Source organism: Monodon monoceros, unplaced genomic scaffold (assembly GCF_005190385.1).
Source record: "Monodon monoceros isolate NGI ecotype Baffin Bay Population unplaced genomic scaffold, NGI_Narwhal_1 Super_Scaffold_6, whole genome shotgun sequence".
NCBI classification, from domain to species: Eukaryota; Metazoa; Chordata; class Mammalia; order Artiodactyla; family Monodontidae; genus Monodon; species Monodon monoceros.
This window is the reverse complement of record NW_021703783.1, coordinates 16,248,627-16,268,692: the sequence shown is the minus strand read 5'-3', so window position 1 is coordinate 16,268,692 and position 20,066 is coordinate 16,248,627. Positions and strand designations below refer to the sequence as shown.

The 20,066-nt window shown below is 37.0% G+C and overlaps 1 protein-coding gene across 3 annotated transcripts in view; it reads right to left on the bottom strand.

Annotated features, from left to right (window-relative positions):
- SLCO1C1 (solute carrier organic anion transporter family member 1C1) overlaps nucleotides 1-20,066 on the bottom strand; it is a 57,698-nt gene that overhangs the window by 35,125 nt on the left and 2,507 nt on the right. For 2 of the 3 annotated variants that reach the window (XM_029205995.1, XM_029205994.1), the window contains exons 1-2: nucleotides 11,839-11,967; nucleotides 10,581-10,722 (exon numbers count right to left, since the gene is read on the bottom strand). In XM_029205995.1, coding sequence (XP_029061828.1) covers nucleotides 10,581-10,722; nucleotides 11,839-11,967 — 271 coding nt within the window. Of the gene's footprint in view, nucleotides 1-10,580; nucleotides 10,723-11,838; nucleotides 11,993-20,066 lie in introns of those variants that run through there. The other variant, XM_029205993.1, reaches the window with a different exon arrangement.

The following is a 20,066-nucleotide window of genomic DNA, read 5'->3' as shown; positions in this document are numbered from 1 at the left end:
TTAATCTGAGATGACTGGAACTATCTTCAGATTCATTATTTCAATCATCTCATCCTTTTATCAAAATATTGATATTTTTATAAACAACCCTTCTACCTTGTTTTCATCCACCTTAATTATGTGTCCATTTAAAGTGTTTTATCAGTAAATCAAATTGTAGAAGACTTCCTTTAGTTCTCTTAAATTTTCCTTGGTGATTTTGAAGTAAACTGTATTACTCTTCATTTGTTCACATTTTCTATTAAAACTTCTATTGGTTTCCCATTCGCTCTCGAAACATACATCATATAGTATTGCTTTAGCTGATATTCCCGAAAGAAAAAACAAACACAACTGTACCTCACTTAAAATGAAATCAAATTATGAAATGCATATTTATATAATTTTTATAAAAATATAAGATTCAAAATACAAATAAAAATTACTCCACATAACTTCAGAAATACATCAATTATATAAACTCAATGTATGCTCATAATACAAATTTTATAAAATAGAAAGTCTCCATAAATTATACCCATCTCTTTTTAAAAAAAATAAAGAATACATTTTTTTGAAGGTGGGACTTAAGCCTTTCTAAAATATCTCTAGTGAAGGATGTGATAAATTACTTTTAGTTGATAATGGTGTTAACTGATTAAACATCCTTTAAGGAAGATTTTCTAATGCTTTGCTGCGCACAAAAATTACTGGAAAGGAGTGGTGGGGGAAATAGAAACATTAAAAATGCAGAATCTTGACAGCTCTCAACAGTTTCTGATTTCATGGATTGGGGAGAGGGATGCAGGCCAAGAAATCTGCATTTTTAATACTAGTTCAAATGTGTTGACAGAGATGGTTCCTGGAACATGCTTTGATAAACATTGCTTAGGGTCTTAGATTTCAAGGGGCTTTAAAGTTTTAGCTATTTGCATTTGGAATATTTAGTTTTTAAGGACTGTGGTGTTAGATAAAGTAAAACTTAGCAATTCTCCAGCAATTGATTGTGATGGCTGTTGGGTGGCCTTGCTTTGACATTCTCAATGTTTTCAATTTTCCAGAGAGAGTAGTTTCCTTACATCTGTAAGCAATCATCTAATGTACTACTGTTTATTCACATTGCCAGCTTTAGTCAAGTGCAAAAAGAGCAGCAATTTTTGTAGCCTTGAGGGCAATAGCAATAGTGAAAAAAGCTTGCTCTAGGCTCCAGTGGCTCCAGGCTTTATGGCTCCAGGAAGAATTAAGCTCTTTTGAATTTTCATATCAAAAAAACTTGAGTATGAAATTTCTCATTTGACATTTAAGTACTTAGTAGAAGAAATTTTGTACCATATTGATAATTATGTCTATAGTTTTGCTAATGTGTCACAGTAAATAAACCAAACTGAAGTGAAAGTTGACTTTCAGTTTATAGGTAATGTGTCCCCACCACCACCACCAGTATCTCCCTCCCCAACTCCCATACCACCAACATGTCACAATAAAGGACTCATGTTTACAGGCTGTTTCTGTGTTACATTAGTGGGTATGCCAAACACTACATAATACCATTTGAGCTTCTGTGATGTCTGTAGAAGTTTTTGCTTCCTTTATTTAGTATCTTTTCTGAGTTCTCAGAAGATACACTTGGAAAATAAATAGTGATGTATAATCTTTAAAAAATCAAGTTGGATATCAATATTCTTTCACATCTACTATCACTAACTTCTGAAAAAGACAACAGGTCCAGAGAGGTTTACAAATACATTTTATCAAATTTTCAAGTACTAGATTTTCTCTCTTTCTCTCTTCCTCTTTTTCTCTCTCTTTCTCTCCCCACACCCACACACAGTACTTCAGATAACAGAAAAGAAAGCTACCCAACTCATGCTATAAGACCAATATACCCTTGCAATTCAAACTAGACAAGCACAATGAAAGAAGAGACCAAATGCAATTTATTCTAGGAGTGCAAGGTTACCACCAAATAAGAAACAAATCTATTAATTAAAGCTCTATATTAAATAATGGAAGAGGAAAAATTCCATGGTTATCTTGAGAGATGTAAAACATTTAATATAATTAACCATTTATAATAAGAAAAAATCTGAGCAAATTAACTTTTAAACTGTATCTATCAAAACTGCACAGCACAGATATTGTTTAATGGTGAAATTTTTAAAGTATTTTCATTAAGTTAATATACAAGAGAAGGATGCCCACTGTCACTACTTCTATTGGACATAGTACTGAGCCCAATGCAATAAGGCAAGAACAAGAAATAATAAATCTAATAATTGGAAAGGATGATATACAGTTGTCTTCTGTTTCAGACAATATGATTGTTCAGGAAACTCTACAGCATCTATAGACAATCAATTAAAATTAACATAAATTCAGCAAGACTGCTGTATATGTATAACATTAGATATTAATACTCTTCCAGTATTCCAGGAATTACTAAATAAGAAATGTAACAAAAATTCTTTTCACAATAGCAACAAAAACTTTATGTAGGAATAAATCTAACAAAAGTTAAGTAGTATATTTATAGATTATAAATATAATACTGAAAGCTATATAAAAGAATAACTAAATTGAGATATATACCATGTTCTTGGATGGAAAGACTCATAACATAAAATTTCAGTTATCTGATTTGATATATAAATTCTATGCAATTTCAGTCAAACCAAAATTGGATGTTTCAGGAAACTATTCCAAGTAGAGCCAAGAAAAAATTTGATGGAAAAGTTGGAAATTTTCCTACCTAGTAACAGAGCTAATTATAAAATTATTAATCAAGAAGACAGTCTTGTATTGAGTCAGGGATCAACAGACTTACGGAAAGATTTACACCTAAGTGATAAGTTAATATATGATAAAGAGGGTATTGCAAATAACTGGGTTAAGTATATATTGAATTAGTGCTGATTGGACAATTTGTTATAATAATATAAAGAGATTGCTACCTGACTTTGTATTTAAAAAAATTGTATTTTAAGGATATGCCTTTTCTGGTCCAGCATGTAAGAAGCTAGAAGTATCCACTTCATCCTAACACCAAGTAAAAAGTTGAAAAATCAACAACTCTTCTTAGATCTGTCAGAAAGATGGGGTCATAGGGCAAACTGCTGTCCCCAAAATTGGAGAGACCAATAGGCAAATGCAGAGAATTGTGGCCAGCTGGAACAGAAATCCACAACAATAAATCTCCTTGGGAACAAGTGTTATGGTAAGAAAAACCTGAACTATAACTGACAGGAGGCTCAGCATCAGCAATTCTGAGAGATAAAAACTCCAGAGGGACCCAGTGATTGAGGGCACACACTCTTTTGTGAGTTTTACTTCAGGAGCTCAATTAGGTTCTCACAGTGAATATTGGAGAATAAAACTTTTGTGCTTGCAGCATGGGGAGGGGAAAGGAAACCATTTTGAAATACATTGGAGCACTCTGTTTTTCTTAAGAAAGTCTGCTTTTAGGGGAAACTAGTAACCAGAGTCTAACCTGCTGGGGCATTATCAGAGCCCAACTGACCTGGGGGAAGGGAAATACCCAACTTCAGCTGTTCTAGCTATCCTGTCCCATCAATGAGGGATAGGGGGACTGAGAAGCACATCTGAAGTTCACAGTCCAGAGGCATAGGCTCACTAAGAGCCTGAGACCCATAGGACTATAGAATACTTTCTCTCCCTCACACAATACCATCATATTACTAAGGGCCTATTTATAGCAGTTCCTTTTACCCAGTACATCATTTCTGGCTATGAAGGAAAAAATTATAAGACATACTGAAAGTAAAAAGAAAAACTTTTTGAAGAGACAGCAAGAATCAGAACCAGACATGGCAGAGATTTTGGAGTTGTCTGACTAGAAATTTAAGACAACTATGATTAAGATGTCAAGAGGTCTAATGGAAAAACTAAAGAGCATGCAAGAACAAATGGGCAATGTAAATCAGAGAGATGGAAATTCTGGGAAAGATCAAAAAAAATGCTAGAGAACAATAACATGGTAACAGAAATAAAGAATGCCTTTGATAGGCTTGTTGGTAGACTGGACACAGTTGAGGAAAGAATCTCTGAGCTTGAGGATATATCAATAGAAAACACCAAAACTTAAAAGCAAAGAGAAAAAGAGACTGGAAAAAAAACAGAACAGAATATCCAGGGACATGGAACTATAAGAGGCGTAACATGCAGGTAATGGGAATTCCAGAAAGAGAAGCAAGAGTCAAAGGAATAGAAGAAATATTTAAAATAATGCCGATTGAGAATTTCTACCAAATTAATATCACACACCAAACCACAGATCCAGGAAGCTAAGAGAACAATGAGCAGGATAAATGCCAAAAAATCTAAACTAGACATATAATTTTCAAACTACAGAAAATCAAATATAAGAGATAATTTATAAAAAAAGAAAACTCACTTATAGAGGAGGAAAATAAGAATTACATCTTATTTCTCTTCAGAAACCATGCAAACAAGAAAAGAGTGTAGAAAAAAATTTTGAAGTGTTGAGAGAAAAAACCCCCACCAACCTAAAGTTCTGTACCCTGTGAAGTTATCCTTCAAAAGCAAAGAAGAAATACTTTCTCAGACAGACAATTGAGGAAATGTGTTTCCAGTAGACCTGCCTTTCATGAAATGTTAGAAGAAGCTCTTCAGAGAAAAATAATAATAATAAAATTCAGAAACTCAGATCTACATAAAGAAAGGATGAGCATCAGAGAAGAAATAAGTGATGGTAAATTTAAAACTTATTTTTCTTATTCTTAATTGATCTAGCAGATAACAGTTTGTTCAAAATAATAATATCAAAACTGTGTTCAATGATGTATTATGTATGCATGTTTGCTTATGTATAAGTGAAATAAAATGAATAATAACAGTGATACAAAGGATGGGAGGGAGGAATTCAAATTGAAAGACACAATCTGCCAACACTCACATAGGGAGATACAGATAATCTGAATATACCTATATCTATTAAAGAAATTGAACCAATAATTAATATCCTTCCAAAACAGAAAGTACCAGGTCCAAGTAGATTCACTGGTGAATTTTCCAAACAGTTAATGAAGAAATTATACTAATTCTCTACAATCTCTTTCAGAAGATAGAGAGGGAACACTTCCTAATTCTACAAGTGCAACATTACCCTAATACAAAAACCAGAAAAAGCATTACAAGAAAAGAAAACAAGAAACTAATATCTCTCCTGAACATAGGTGCAAAAATCCTCAACAACGTATTAGCAAATCAAATCCAACAATATGTAGAAATAATTGTACATTAAGACCAAGTGGGATTTATCCCAGGTATGCAGGGCTGGTTCACCATTAGAAAATCAATTAATGTAATCCATCATATCAACAGGCTAAAGAAGAAAATTCACATGATCATATCAATATATGCAGAAAAAGCATTTGACAAAACTCTACAACCAATCATGATTAAAAAAAAAAAAGAAAAAAAAACTCCATAAACTTGGAAGAGAGAGGAATGTCCTCAACTTCATTAAAAAAAAAAAAAACTACCAAAAACTACAGCTAATATCATACTTAATGGTAAGAAATTCAAAGCTTTTCCACTAAGATCAGGCACAAGGCAAGGCTATCTCCTCTCACCATTGCTTTTCAATATTGTACGGGGAGTCCTACTTAATGCAATAGGACAAGAAAAGGAAATAAAGGTACACAGATTGGGAAGGAAGAAATAAAACTAGCTTTGTTCCCGTAAGACATGATCATTTTTGTAGAAAATCTGAAAGAATTAACAAAAGAACTCCTGGAACTAATACATGATTATAGCAGGGTTGCAAGATACAGGGTTAATACACAGAAGTCAATCACTTTCCTATATGTCAGCAGTGAAAAACAGGAATTTAAAAACATGATACCATTTACATTAGCAACCCCTAAAATGAAATAAGTATAAATTTAACAAAATATGTACAAGATCTATATGAAGAGAACTATAAAACTCTGGCTAAAGAGATCAAATAACTCAATAAATGGAGAGATATCTTATGTTCATGGATAGGAAGACTCACTATTGTCAAGATGTCATTTCTTTCCTACTTGATCTATGCATTCAATGCAATCTTAATCAAAATCATAGCAAGTTATTTGTGGATAGTGACAAACTGATTCTAAAGTTTTTATGGACAAATAAAATACCCAGAATAGCCAACAAGATATTGCAGAAAAACAAAGTTGGAAGACTGACACTACCCAATTTCAAGACATACTCTAAAGCCACGGTAATCAAGGCAGTGTGACACTGGTGAAAGAATAGATAAATAGATACATGGAACAGAATAGATAGCCCAGAAACAGACTACATAAATACAGTTAACTGGTCTTTGAGAAAGGAATAAGGGCAATACAATAGAGCAAAGATAGTCTTTTCAATAAATGGTGCTGGAAGAACTTGACATACACATGCAAAAATACCACAACAAAACTGAATCTAGACACAGACTTTACAGTCTTCACAAAAATAAACTCAAAATGGATCACAGACCTAAATGTAAAATGCAAAACTATAAAACTTGTAGAAGATAAGATAAGAGAAAACCTAGAAGACCGTGGGTTTGGTGATGACTTTTTAGATGCAACACCAAAAGCCCAATCCATGAAAGAAAAAATTGATAAGCTGGACTTTATTAAAATTAAAAATTTCTGCTCTATGAAAGATGATGTTAAGAGACTTAAAAGACAAACCACATACCAAGAGAAAATATTTGCAAAAGCCATATCAGCTAAAGGACTGTTATCCAAAATACACAAAGAACTCTTAAAACCCAACAATAAGAATACAAGCAGCCTGTTTAAAACATGGACCAAATACCTCGATGGACAGATCACCAAAGAAGATACACAGATGGCAAATAACCACACAAAAAGATGTTCAGCATCGTATGTCATCAGGAAACTGCAAATTAAGAAACAGTGAAACACCACTACATATCTATTAGAATGGCCAAAATCCAAAACATTAAATGCTGCTTAGGGTGTGGAGCAACAAGAACTCTCATTTATTGTTGAACTCTCATTCCAAATGGTACGGCCACTTTGGAAGACAATTTGGTGGTATCTTACAAAACTAAACATATTCTTCCCATAAGACCCAGCAACTATGCTCCTTGGTAATTATCCAAAAGAGTTGAAAATTTATGTCCCCACAAAAATCTGCACACACAGATGTTTATAGTAGCTTTCTTTATAATTGCCAAAACTTGGAAGCAATCAAGAAGTTCTTCACTAGATGAATAGATAAATAAACTAAGGTCCATTCAGAAATAGATTATTATTCAGTGCTAAAAAGAAATGAGTTATCCAGTCATGAAAAGACATGGAAGAACCTTAAATGCTTATTGCCATGTGAAAGAAGCCAATCTGAAAAGGCTACATACTGTATGATTCCAACTGTATAACATTCTGAAACAGGCAAAACTATGGAGACAGTAAAAAGGTCAGTGGTTACCAAGGGGAAGGGGGTAGGGATGGATAAATAGGCAGAGCACAGAGGATTTTTAGGGCATTAAAAGTGCTCTGTATGATACTATAATAGTGGATACATGTCATTATACATTTGTTCAATCCCACAGAGTATACAACACCAAGAGTGAGCCTTAACGTCAACTCTGGACTGTGGATGATAATGAGGTATCACTGTAGGTCATCAACTGTAATGAATGTACCACTGTGGTGAGGGATGTTGATAATGGGGGAGGCCGTGCATGTGTGGGGACAGGGGGTTTATTGGAAATCTTTGTACGTTCTGCTCACTTTTGCTGTGAACCCTAAACTGCCTTAAAAAACAAAGTGTATCTAAAAACATCTATGTCAAGTTGACTAAATACTAAAATGTAAAAGGCAAAAGTTTTAAATATTTAGAAGAAAATACATGGAGAAATATTTGAAACAAAGAATTAATATCTGCAAATATTAGTAGGTCTTGATAAGAAAACATTTTATTTTCTTGGAAACTCTCTGTCATTTTTGGAGAAAGAGTCCTTGTTACAAGAAAATACTTTACTTGGGAAGAAATTGAGTATCCAGTAGGCAGATGTTAGATGATAATGCCAATTGATGTCAAAGGATAAATGAAATTGTTCTGCAAAAAATAGAAGAATTTAAAGCTAGAAACAGAGGGTGGGAATGGGTCCAGAGCCCTGGAAGGAAGGAATATGAAGAGAGGCAAAAGGAGTAAATTAAAATTATGGTCAGGAAACCCACTTTTCTGGAAAACTAGGGATTGCAAATAACTAGAGCAAACCTGTGATGTTTGGCATAAAGTTTTGCAATGGAAGTCAGAGGACTTTTATTGCATCTAATCCAATAAACAATTTCTATCCTTAGAATGGTCTGGAGACTCAGGGCCCTTTTTTTACTTCCTGTGCAACATTAGTACTCTCTATTAAATATAGACCCTCTCAAGTTTTGCACTGGGGTCTGGGAATCTAAGAAAAATTTGGACCAGATTCTTCCCAAGTCTCTTCAGCTACAAAATGTTTTTATACTATAATCTAGAGTGAGCAATAATCAGTGAATCACTTCATATGTAATTTTCTGTCTGCTCATTTCTTCTTTCTGTAAGTCTGATTTATTCTTTTGATCTGCACCCAGCTTCCTCTTCATACTTGTTTCTTCTCCTGATGGCAGTGTTACCCTTACCTTGACCCTCCATGGACTTTCATTCCATTTAGGGTTGTAGGCAGGGCAGTCATCAAGGAATAAATCAGCCCTCCAGGCGTCTCCAATTAGTTTACACAAGGTAGTGATATGATCAGGTGTTTTAGAAACTTGTTACACAAAGTGCAGCCCATTGATGAACAGCATCAACATTGTATTGGAGCTTGTTAGATATGCAGGATCTTACTTCCCTTCCTACAGAATGTCTATGCATTTTAACACAATTTACCAGTCATTTGCGTGAACATTAATGTTTGACTAGCACTGAACCAAGAAATCTTTTCCTGGTAGGGTGATGAAAGATGGATTTGGGAAGTAAAAGCCTGAAGGTAAAAGGTTACCTATTCACTCTTTTAATTCTTTCTCTGATATTTGGGGTAAGAACTGATATATACAGTATGAACTTGTATGATCAGGCCACCCAAGATGGCTCTTTTTTTGGTCTACGTACATTCCCTGCTCAACCAGTGCCTGCTTCATCTACACACTACTCACACTACCAAGCTTCCTGTATATTTGCCCCTTCAGCTGGTGATTGTTCTAATTTTAGATCAGAACACCTCCACTAGGATAGCTTGTCAAAGCGGCAGTGAGGGGGCGTGCCACCTACTGGTTTCCCTGGTAACCAGTGAGCCAACCTGAAGTCAATTCCCCCTATAACTGGTAATCTCCCCCTCCTCCCTGGGAGAGAAGACTGCCGCCATGTCCTGCCTGCAGTCAGCCGCACACGGTGGCTTGTTGCTCCAGGACCTTGCTTCAGACGTGTAAGTTCCCCCTATCCGTTAAACCACTGATGTTTCTGTCGCTAACTCTGGGCTCTTTCTTCGGTCTTGAAGCCGGACAAGTACAGGGCTTGCTGGCCTGCGGGTGCAGCCCAACAGAACTAAAAAAGTAATTGTTGAAGAGTTGAAATATATTCCTTCACTCTTCTGAAGCTTTAAGTGAAGCTGAACCTGGAGCCACTAGAGATTTTACTATAGCATATATTTGAGACTCAACAAGCAGAAAGGACCACAGAGACTATTAATTTTGTTTACTTCAAGAAGGAATCAAAGCCCCTTAGTTTGTCAACTCAGGAAGCTAAATGGGATTACACTCTTTAAAGTACTTCCAAAACAGTGACTAAAATCACTTGGTCTTTTCAAGTTCAAAGTGTACAGTCAATGGCTATAACCAAAGAACCCGGAGAGTAGAATTTTTATTGCCTGTTTTGCTCTAGTGTTCTTGTTAATAGAATCCCTTTATATTCTTTCTAGGCCACTGGACAGAAATACCCCTTTTATAGTTTAACTTCTTCTTAAATCACTACAAGATATTTTTCTAGAGCTTCTTTGAAGCTCTAGAAAAGTTTGAATCACAGGGCTTCCAGGATATAAAACTCTTTTGTAAGGACATTTCCTGCATACTTTTAACTCAAAATACCAGCAGCATCTCACTCTCTCTCCTAGATAAGTCTCACTCTGATTGAAAACTTGTGTGAGTCATATAATAGTGAACACCTGGGGCAGGAAGTTAATTGCTGTTTGCTCGGAGAGAAGAAATTGCCTATACTGTAGCACAAGGCCATGGCAAACTCTGTCCAAATAAGATTTTACAGATAGAGTCTGATACTAGCAGACAGCAGAATGCAGTGAGGATGTCATTTAGTCGTGCCTAGAAACCTTGTACTTAAAAGTAAAGTCAGGGCTTCCGGTGGCGCAGTGGTTGAGAGTCCGCCTGCCGATGCAGGGGACACGGGTTCGTGCCCCGGTCCGGGAAGATCCCACATGCCACGGAGCAGCTGGGCCCGGGAGCCATGGCCGCTGAGCCTGCGCATCCGGAGCCTGTGCTCCGCAACGGGAGAGGCCACAACAGTGAGAGGCCCGCGTACCGCAAAAAAAAAAAAAAAAAGTAAAGTCAGGCATCTGCAATACCTACCAATTTCAAAACTACCATCAATAACTCCCACCAGTGAAGAAGGGATATCAAACCTTCTCTCTATCTGAGTGATGGTGCTCTTCAGGTAGCCTTCTGCCAGTGCTTTGGCAAAGTAAACAAAAGACAGGGCACCCAAGAACACCTGAAAAATATGATAGGTCACACTTAGTCTAACTCCAGCCTGACATATGACTGGAAATTTACTAAACAGAGAGACAGAAACACAAACCACAAACCAGGTAACAAGCCTGTTACCACTGAAGATTTCATTCAAGCAAAGTAATAGGCTTCTTCCCACCTCAAGCTCATGTAGAGTTCTAAAAATTCAAATAGACTTTCATTCATAATGTATGTTGAATTCCACCCTTTCTCCCCCTCTCCCCCAAAGGGCATTCAAAGATGTCTTGGCTTTGAAAAGAAGATTCATTGCATGGGGAAGCAGAGAGAGGAAGGAACCATTGAAAGGTAAGAAGATAAAACAAAAACCATCAACCAAATACTCAACATCTTATCACAGGTCTAATACTCATTATTGTGTATTTCACAGCAATGGTTAATGTTCTAGCAGGGAACGTAACAGACTGAAAAAGTAGAACTACTATTCTTTGTGTTTAAGTTCATATTCAAGTTAAATTCGTACTCAAATTCTTATTCAATGAAAAAAATATATTCTTTTTGATATCTGGCTTGTGTGTTTTACTAGACCTGGGTCTGTGATGGAGTATCTATAAGGCAGATTATATGAAAAAAAACCGTATGTATTTGTTGAGTGAATATTTGATGCAAGGAAAGTATAGGAACTTGGAGTCACGTTGAGCACCATTTAAAAGGGAACCCTGTCCCTTACTGTGTGTCCAGGAAAGTCAAATTTTTCATTTATAGAATGGGAATAATATGGATGTTTCATAGATTAAATGTTACAACTGTGTGTAGCATAACATCTGGTACATGGTAGATATTTAATGAATATCATTACCTCTCTCCTTTCTGTTTCGGAGGGGCATTCAAGTGAGCCAGGAAAGTAATATTTAGTAATTTAAACTACATAGTCAGGCAAAGATTGCTTTCACTGCCCAGCAAAGTGTGGTTTTCATAAATTGCATCTAAGGTCACTTTTTAAAGTGGAAAAAAATTTCTCACCTCTAGCTATAGTGTGTAGAAAATAACTGGATCAAGAACTGAGAGCATGGACTCCACCAAATTCTCTTACCTCTTTAGTTAACCACTTATGGTTGTTTATCATTTAATTGTTTGTTACCTTTAGTTCACCACAGCAGGGTTGTTTCTCCTCTGAGGAGGGATATTCTGTTTTAAAGGAAGGCCTCCCAACAGGTTGCATTGAATTTTTGCTGAATAACTGGATATTTTCTTTGGATGAAGTGTCCATTATGAAAACATTCCTTGACTCTGATCTGTCAAAGTTGATTTTTAAAGTAAAAAAAAAAAAAAAATTTAATTCAAACCCATGCAGTTGATTAGATAATGTTTTTATTTCACAATAGATCACAATTCTGTAGACATAACTTGATGTGAAGTTCCCTCATTTTACCACAGTAAGTTGGCAAAGTTTTTCAATTAAAATCGACCAGGATATCTGATTAAGCAATCCTGCTCTTGGGACTCTGTAGCCAGCATTCTTTCTCAATCCCTCCAGTTTAAGCCTCATTATAGCAAAGAATAAATTTAAATGTTGCCTTTGGAATAAATAACGAGGAAGAATTTTGCTAACTTTGTGGTCTTGCCAGCTTAAACTAGAAGCAAGCAGGAAAGGAAGAAGAGGAATTCAGCCATTTGAATATTGATTCATTAGAATTGAGTCTTTAAAGCCTTTAAATCTATTATCTTAGCAGAATGAATAGAAAAGATTGATGCCCCTGGTAGGTGCCTATATCACACTGATTCTTATACATTTGTAGCATACAAAGTAAGGCTTAAAATAAGGCAAAAAAAGAGGACCAATCTGTGTATCATTTTAGCTTGACAAATAGGGAAGCAGCATGATTTATGCCTCAGGCTTAGATTTCATTCAGTCAAAAGTAGTCTTTGGCCTGCCTTAAAGTAAGAAAGATGCCTTCCTTCTTATGTCTAATTTCCCACCCTCCTTTGTCCTTACCAAGCCCTGGACAGGTTCACATAATCTGAACCTATTTTCTTTTTGTTCATATCAATATTTACATATCCTATGCACCCACTTCTTTAGGATTCCATATAGCTCAGTGCCTGCCTGATAAAGTAATCTAAGTGAAGGGATTTAAAAATAAAATAACTTCTGGATCACCCTAATGTTTACCAGATGATGCATTTGTACATTAATAGAGATCTTCTGTATTCTCATCACGCTAACTGAAAAAATAACGTCAGGGTAAAACTTAACGTACTGTGGTAGTTTAGAGTTATTCTATCTGTGTGTCTATTATCTTGACTTTATATAATGCATGTTCTTTCTGTGTTTACTCAACCTCATCTTTGGTAGTTTGAATTTATAGATAATGTCTCAAACTGAAAAATCAAGAAATAGCAGTATACACAATTTATTTTGAAATATGGAGCTAAATATCAGAAGACAGACCTAAAAGATTTAAAAGTGGAGGGAGGGAGTGAGAAATGGGTTGAGAAGGGTAGGGCAAGGACCTGTTTTGTTTTTTGTTTTTAAACTTGTTATTAGACTTTTAGATTATTCAATTTCATAAACATGCATAAATTTACTTTTTAAAAATGGACAAAGGAAAGTGAGGAAAACAGAAAAAATTTTAAAACCAAAAAGCTAAACAAAGAGCAGAGAATCCTAAACAAGAGCAAAAGGCAAAGATACAGGAATACAATGTTAGTAAGATCTAAACACAGATGTTTAGGAGAATACAAAATAAAAATTATGCAAAATATATAGAAATAACTATAACGTCTTGACAAAATGGATAAATTTCTAGCAAATATAAATTACCTGTATTGATACAAACCAGGAGAGAAACATATCTAAGGAAGACATTAACAAAAATACTCTAAACCTATTCCCTAAATAAAAATAGTAAGGATAGATGATGTAACTGGAGTGCTTTATCAAGGAATACCCTTCAAGGAAAAATAGCAGATAATGGAAACAGATGCTAATAGTCTCCATTCATCGGACCAAGCCAGAATTATCTTGATAGCAAAATCTCATTAAGACAACACAAAAAGGAAAACTGCAGAGCCAACCTAGAGATGCTAAAATCCTAAATAAAATACTAGCAAATACAAATTAATTAAAATTCCATAATTAAGATTTAATATTAGGAAGTTTGTTCACCTAAATCATCGCATTAAAAATTCAAACTTCCCTGGTGGTGCAGTGATTGGGAATCCACCTGCCAGTGCAGGGGACGTGGGTTCAGGCCCTGGTCCGGGAGGATCCCACGTGCCATGGAGTGGCTGGGCCCATGTGCCGCAGCTGCCGAGCCCACGCTCTGGAGCCCGTGCTCTGCAACAGGAGAGGCCACTGTGGTGAGAGACCTGTACACCGCAGCAAGGAGTGGCCCCCACTCGCTGCAAATGGAGAGAGCCAGTGCAGAGCAGTGAGGACCAAATGCAGCCAAAAATAAATAAATAAAATAAATAAATTCAAAAAAAAAATTCAAGATGTTACTTATATATATCAAAACATCACATTGTATACCTTAAATATATACAATTTTTATTGTCAATCACATTTCAATAAAGCTAGAAGAAATTCAAAATGAAAAATAATAAAATTTCAGTAGATGCAATACATCAGGTGATAAAAGTCAACAGCCATTCATGACTCAAAAAAAAAAAAAATCTAAGAAATTCAGTACATGGATATTGATACCAACAGCCAACTTCCTATATCCACTGAATCACTAAAACTAGTTTTCAGAAAAATATTTTGCCAGAACAGTGAAAGGGTATTTGGGAAGCAATGGATTAAATAGGTCTCTTTACTACAAAAATACTGAGTACCTTTAATTAAAATCCTGGAGAGACACATTGCTTATTAAAAAAAAAAAAATCAAAACAACAAAATGACCCAAATGTCCAACAAATTATGGTATACTCACACAGTGAAATCTTTGAAACCATTAGAAATTAGTGTAAAGAAGTAAATATAGTCATATAGAAATATTTTTATTACAGAGTTGATTTTAAAAATACAAGACTTCAAAGCAATATACATAACACTCTATTTTATAATAGAAACACACATGCATTCACAGGTGTGTATACATGAAGCAAAGCTTCAGAAAGTTTATAAAGAATAGGTTAACACATTATTTCTGGCTGGTGACACTGCAGACGATTTTTTTTAAATGTTTTGTGTATCCATATTTTCTAATTTTTCTATAATGAATGTACAATTCTTATATGAAAAAATATTTTAAATATAAAAGATATAGAAATATCAAGAAGCAAGAAATACATACCAGAAGGATTTTTAAAATACAAAATAACATCAAATTTATAGTGTAAAATGTAATTCTCTTCCACAAATTAAACTATGTAATACAAACTGGCCTACTGTTTTAGGAATTCAGATATATTATTTCTGTTCAGTCATAATATTAAACCCAGTGACCAGAAAAAGCAAATAAATTGTTTAATAATAAAATACACTATTGGGGGGGTGGACCTTCAAGATGGCAGAGGAGACATGGAGATCACCTTCCTCCCCACAAATACATCAAAAGTACATCTACACGTGGAACAACTCCTACAGAACACCTACTGAATGCTGGCAGAAGACCTCAGACTTCCCAAAGGCAAGAAACTCCCTATGTACCTGGTTAGGGCAAAAGGAAAAAGAAAAAACAGAGACAAAAGAATAGAGATAGGACGTGCACGTCTGGGAGGGAGCTGTGAAGGAGGAAAAGGTTCCACACACTAGGAAGCCCCTTCACTGATGGAGACAGGGGGTGGCAGGGAGGGTGGGGGGGAGGAACCTTCGGAGCCACAGAGGAGAGCGCAGCCACGGTTGCAGAGGACAAGGCAGAGAGATTCACGCACAGAGGATCAGTGCCAACCAGCACTCACCAGCCCGAGAGGCTTGTCTGTTCACCCGCCATGGGCGCTGGAAGCCGAGGCTCGGGCTTCGGATGTCAGATCCCAGGGAGAGGACTGGGGTTGGCTGAGTGAACACAGCCTGAAGGGGGCTAGTGCACCACAGCTAGCCAGGAGGGAGTCCTGGAAAAAGTCTAGAACTGCCTAAGAGGCTAAAGACCATTGTTTCAGGGTGCACAAGGAGAGGGGATTCAGAGCACTGCCTAAACGAGCTCCAGAGACAGGCACGAGCCGTGGCTTAGCAGCGTGGACACCAGACACGGACATAAAATGCTAAAACTGCTGCTGCAGCCACCAAGAAGCCTGTGTGCAAGCACAGGTCACTATCCACACCTCCCCTCCCGGGAGCCTGTGCAGCCTGCCACTGCCAGGGTCCTGTGATCCTGGTACAACTTCCCCGGGAGAACACATGGTGCACCTTATGCTGTTGCAATGTCACGCTGGCCTCTGCCGCCGCAGACTCGCCCCGCATTCAGTACCCCTTCCCCCCTCTCCCCCCACCCCAGCCTGAGTGAGCCAGAGTCCCCTAAGCAGCTGCTCCTTTAACCCCGCCCTGTCTGAGTGGAGAACAGACGCCCTCAGGCAACTTACATGCAGAGGCGGGGCCAAATCCAAAGCTGAACCCCAGGAGCTGTGCGAACAAAGAAGAGAAAGGGAAATCTCTCCCAGCAGCCTCAGGAGCAGCAGATTAAATCTCCACAATCAACTTGATGTACCCTGCATCTCTGGAATAACTGAATAGACAAAAAATCATCCCAAAGTTGAGGTGGTGGACTTTGGGAGCAACTGTAGACTTGGGGTTTGCTTTCTGCATCTAATTTGTTTCTGGTTTTATGTTTATCTTAGTTTAGTATTTAGAACTTACTATCATTGGTAGATTTGTTTGTTGATTTGGTTGCTCTCTTCCTCTCTCTTCCTCTTTAACTACTTTTTTATTTTAATAACTTTATATATTTTATTTTACTTTTTTATTTCTTTTTCTTTTTTCTCCCTTTTCTTCTGAGCTGTGTGGCTGACAGGGTCTTGGTGCTCTGGCCAGGTGTCAGGCCTGAGCCTCTGAGGTGGGAGAGCCAAGTTCAGGACATTGGTCCAACAGATACCTCCCGGCCCCATGTAATATCAATCAGCAAGAGCTCTCCTAGAGATCTCCGTCTCAACACTAAGACCCAGCTCCACTCAGCAACCAGCAAGCTCCAGTGCTGGACACCCCATGCCAAAAACTAGCAAGACAGGAACACAACCCCACCCATTCGCAGAGAGGCTGCCTAAAATCATAAGTTCACAGACACCCCAAAACACACCACTGGACATGGTCCTGCCTGCCAGAAAGACAAGATCCAGCTTCATACACCAGAACACAGGCACTAGTCCCCTCCACCAGGAGGCCTACACAACCCACTGAACCAACTTTAGCCACTGGGAACAGACACCAAAAACAACGGGAACTACGAACCTGCAGCCTGCAAAAAGGAGACCCCAAACACAGTAAGTTAAGCAAAATGAGAAGACAGAAAAACACACAACAGATGAAGGAGCAAGGTAAAAACCCACCAGACCAAACAAATGAAGAGGAAATAGGCAGTCTACCTGAAAAAGAATTCAGAGTAATGATAGTACAGATATCCAAAATCTTGGAAACAGAATGGAGAAAATACAAGAAACATTTAACAAGGACCTAGAAGAACTAAAGAGCAAACAATGATGAACAACATAATAAATGATATTAAAACTTCTCTAGAAGGAATCAATAGCAGAATAACTGAGGCAGAAGAACAGGTAAGTGACCTGGAAGATAAAATAGTGGAAATAACTACTGCAGAGCAGAATAAAGGAAAAAGAATGAAAAGAATTGAGGACAGTCTCAGCCTTCTCACACTCTTCCAAAATATAGCAGAGAGAGGAACACTCCCAGACTCATTCTACGAGGCCACCATCACCCTGAGACCAAAACCAGACAAAGATGTCACAAAGAAAGAAAACTACAGGCCAATATCACTGATGAACATAGATGCAAAAATCCTCAACAAAATACTAGCAAACAGAATCTAACAGCACATTAAAAGGATCATACACCATGATCAAGTGAGGTTTATCCCAGGAATGCAAGGACTCTTCAATATATGCAAATAAATCAATGTGATACACACCGTATTAACAAATTGAAGGGTAAAAACCATATGATAATCTCAATAAATGCAGAAAAAGCTTTTGACAAAATTCAACATCCATTTATGATAAAAACCCTCCAGAAAATAGGCATAGAGGGAACTTACCTCAACATAATAAAGGCCATATATGACAAACCCACAGCCAACATCATTCTCAATGGTGAAAAACTGAAACCTTTTCCACTAAGATCAGGAATAAGACAAGGTTGCTCACTCTCACCACTATTATTCAACATAGTTTTGGAAGTTTTAGCCACAGCAATCAAAGAATAAAAAGAAATAAAGGGGGTCCAAATTGGAAAAGCAGAAGTAAAGCTGTCACTGTTTGCAGATGGCATGATACTATACATATAGAATCCTAAAGATGGTACCAGAAAACTACTAGGACTAATCAATGAATTTGGTAAAGTAGCAGGATACAAAATTAATACATGGAAATCTCTTGCATTCCTGTATATAATGAACAAACTGAAAGAGAAATTAAGGAAACACTCCCATTTATCATTGCAACAAAAAGAATAAAATACCTAGGAATAAACCCACCTAAGGAGACAAAAGACCTGTATGCAGAAAATTATAAGACACTGATGAAAGAAATTAAAGATCATACAAACAGATGGAGGGATATACCATGTTCTTGGATTGGAAGAATCAACATTGTGAAAATGACTATACTACCCAAAGCAATCTCCAGATTCAATGCAATCCCTATCAAACTACCAATGGCATTTTTCACAGAACTAGAACAAAAGATTTCACAATTTGTATGGAAACACAAAAGACCCCGAATAGCCAAAGCAATCTTGAGAACGAAAAACGGAGCTGGAGGAATCAGACTCCCTAACTTCAGACTATACTACAAAGTTACAGTAATTAAGACAGTATGCTACTGGCACAGAAACAGAAATATAGATCAATGGAACAGGATAGAAAGCACTTAGATAAACCCATGCACATATGGTCACCTTATCTTTGATAAAGGAGGCAAGAACATACAGTGGAGAAAAGACAGCCTCTTCAATAAGTGGTGCTGGGAAAACTGGACAGCTACATGTAAAAGAATGAAATTACAACACTCCCTAACACCATACACAAAAACTCAAAATGGATTAAACACCTAAATGTAAGGCCAGACAGTATAAAACTCTTAGAGGAAAACATAGGCAGGACACTGTATCACATAAATCACAGCAAGATCCTTTTTGACCGACCTCCTAGAGAAATGGAAATAAAAGCAAAAATAAGCAAATGGGACCTAATGAAACTTAAAAGCTTCTGCACAGCAAAGGAAACCATAAACAAGATGAAAAGACAACCCTCAGAATGGGAGAAAATATTTGCAAATGAAGCAACTGACAAAGAATTAGTCTCCAAAATATACAAGCAGCTCATGCAGCTCAATATCAAAAAAACAAAAAACCCAATCCAAAACTGGGTAGAAGATCTAAATAGACATTTCTCCAAAGAAGATATACAGATTGCCAACAAACACATGAAAGGATGCCCAACATCCCTAATCATTAGATAAATGCAAACAAAACTACAATGAGGTATCACCTCACACCAGTCAGAATGGCCATCATCAAAAAATCTACAAACCATAAATGTTGGAGAGGGTGTGGAGAAAAGGGAACCCTCTTGCACTGTTGGTGGGAATGTAAATTGATACAGCCACTATGGAGAATGGTATGGAGGTTCCTTAAAAAACTAAAAATAGAACTACCATATGACTTAGTAATCCCACTCCTGGGCATATACCCTGAGAAAACCATAATTCAAAGAGTCATGTACCACAGTGTTCACTGCAGCTCTATTTACAATAACCAGGACAAGGAAGCAACCTACGTGCCCATCGACAGATGAATGGATAAAGAGGACGTGGCACACATATACAATGGAATATTACTCAGCCATAAAAAGAAACGAAATTGAGTCACTTGTAGCAAGGTGGATGGACCTGGAGACTGTCATACAGAGTGAAGTAAGTCAGAAAGAGAAAAACAAATACCGTATGCTAACACGTATATACAGAGTCTAAGGGGAAAAAAATGGTTCTGAAGAACCTAGGGGCAGGACAGGAACAAATTCGGAGATGTAGAGAATGGACTTGAGGACGGGGAGGGGGATGGGTAAGCTAGGATGAAGTGAGAGAGTGGCATGGGCATAATATACACTACCAACTGTAAAATAGATAGCTAGTGGGAAGCAGCCACATAGCACAGGGAGATCAGCTCGGTGCTTTGTGACCACCTAGAGGGGTGGGAAA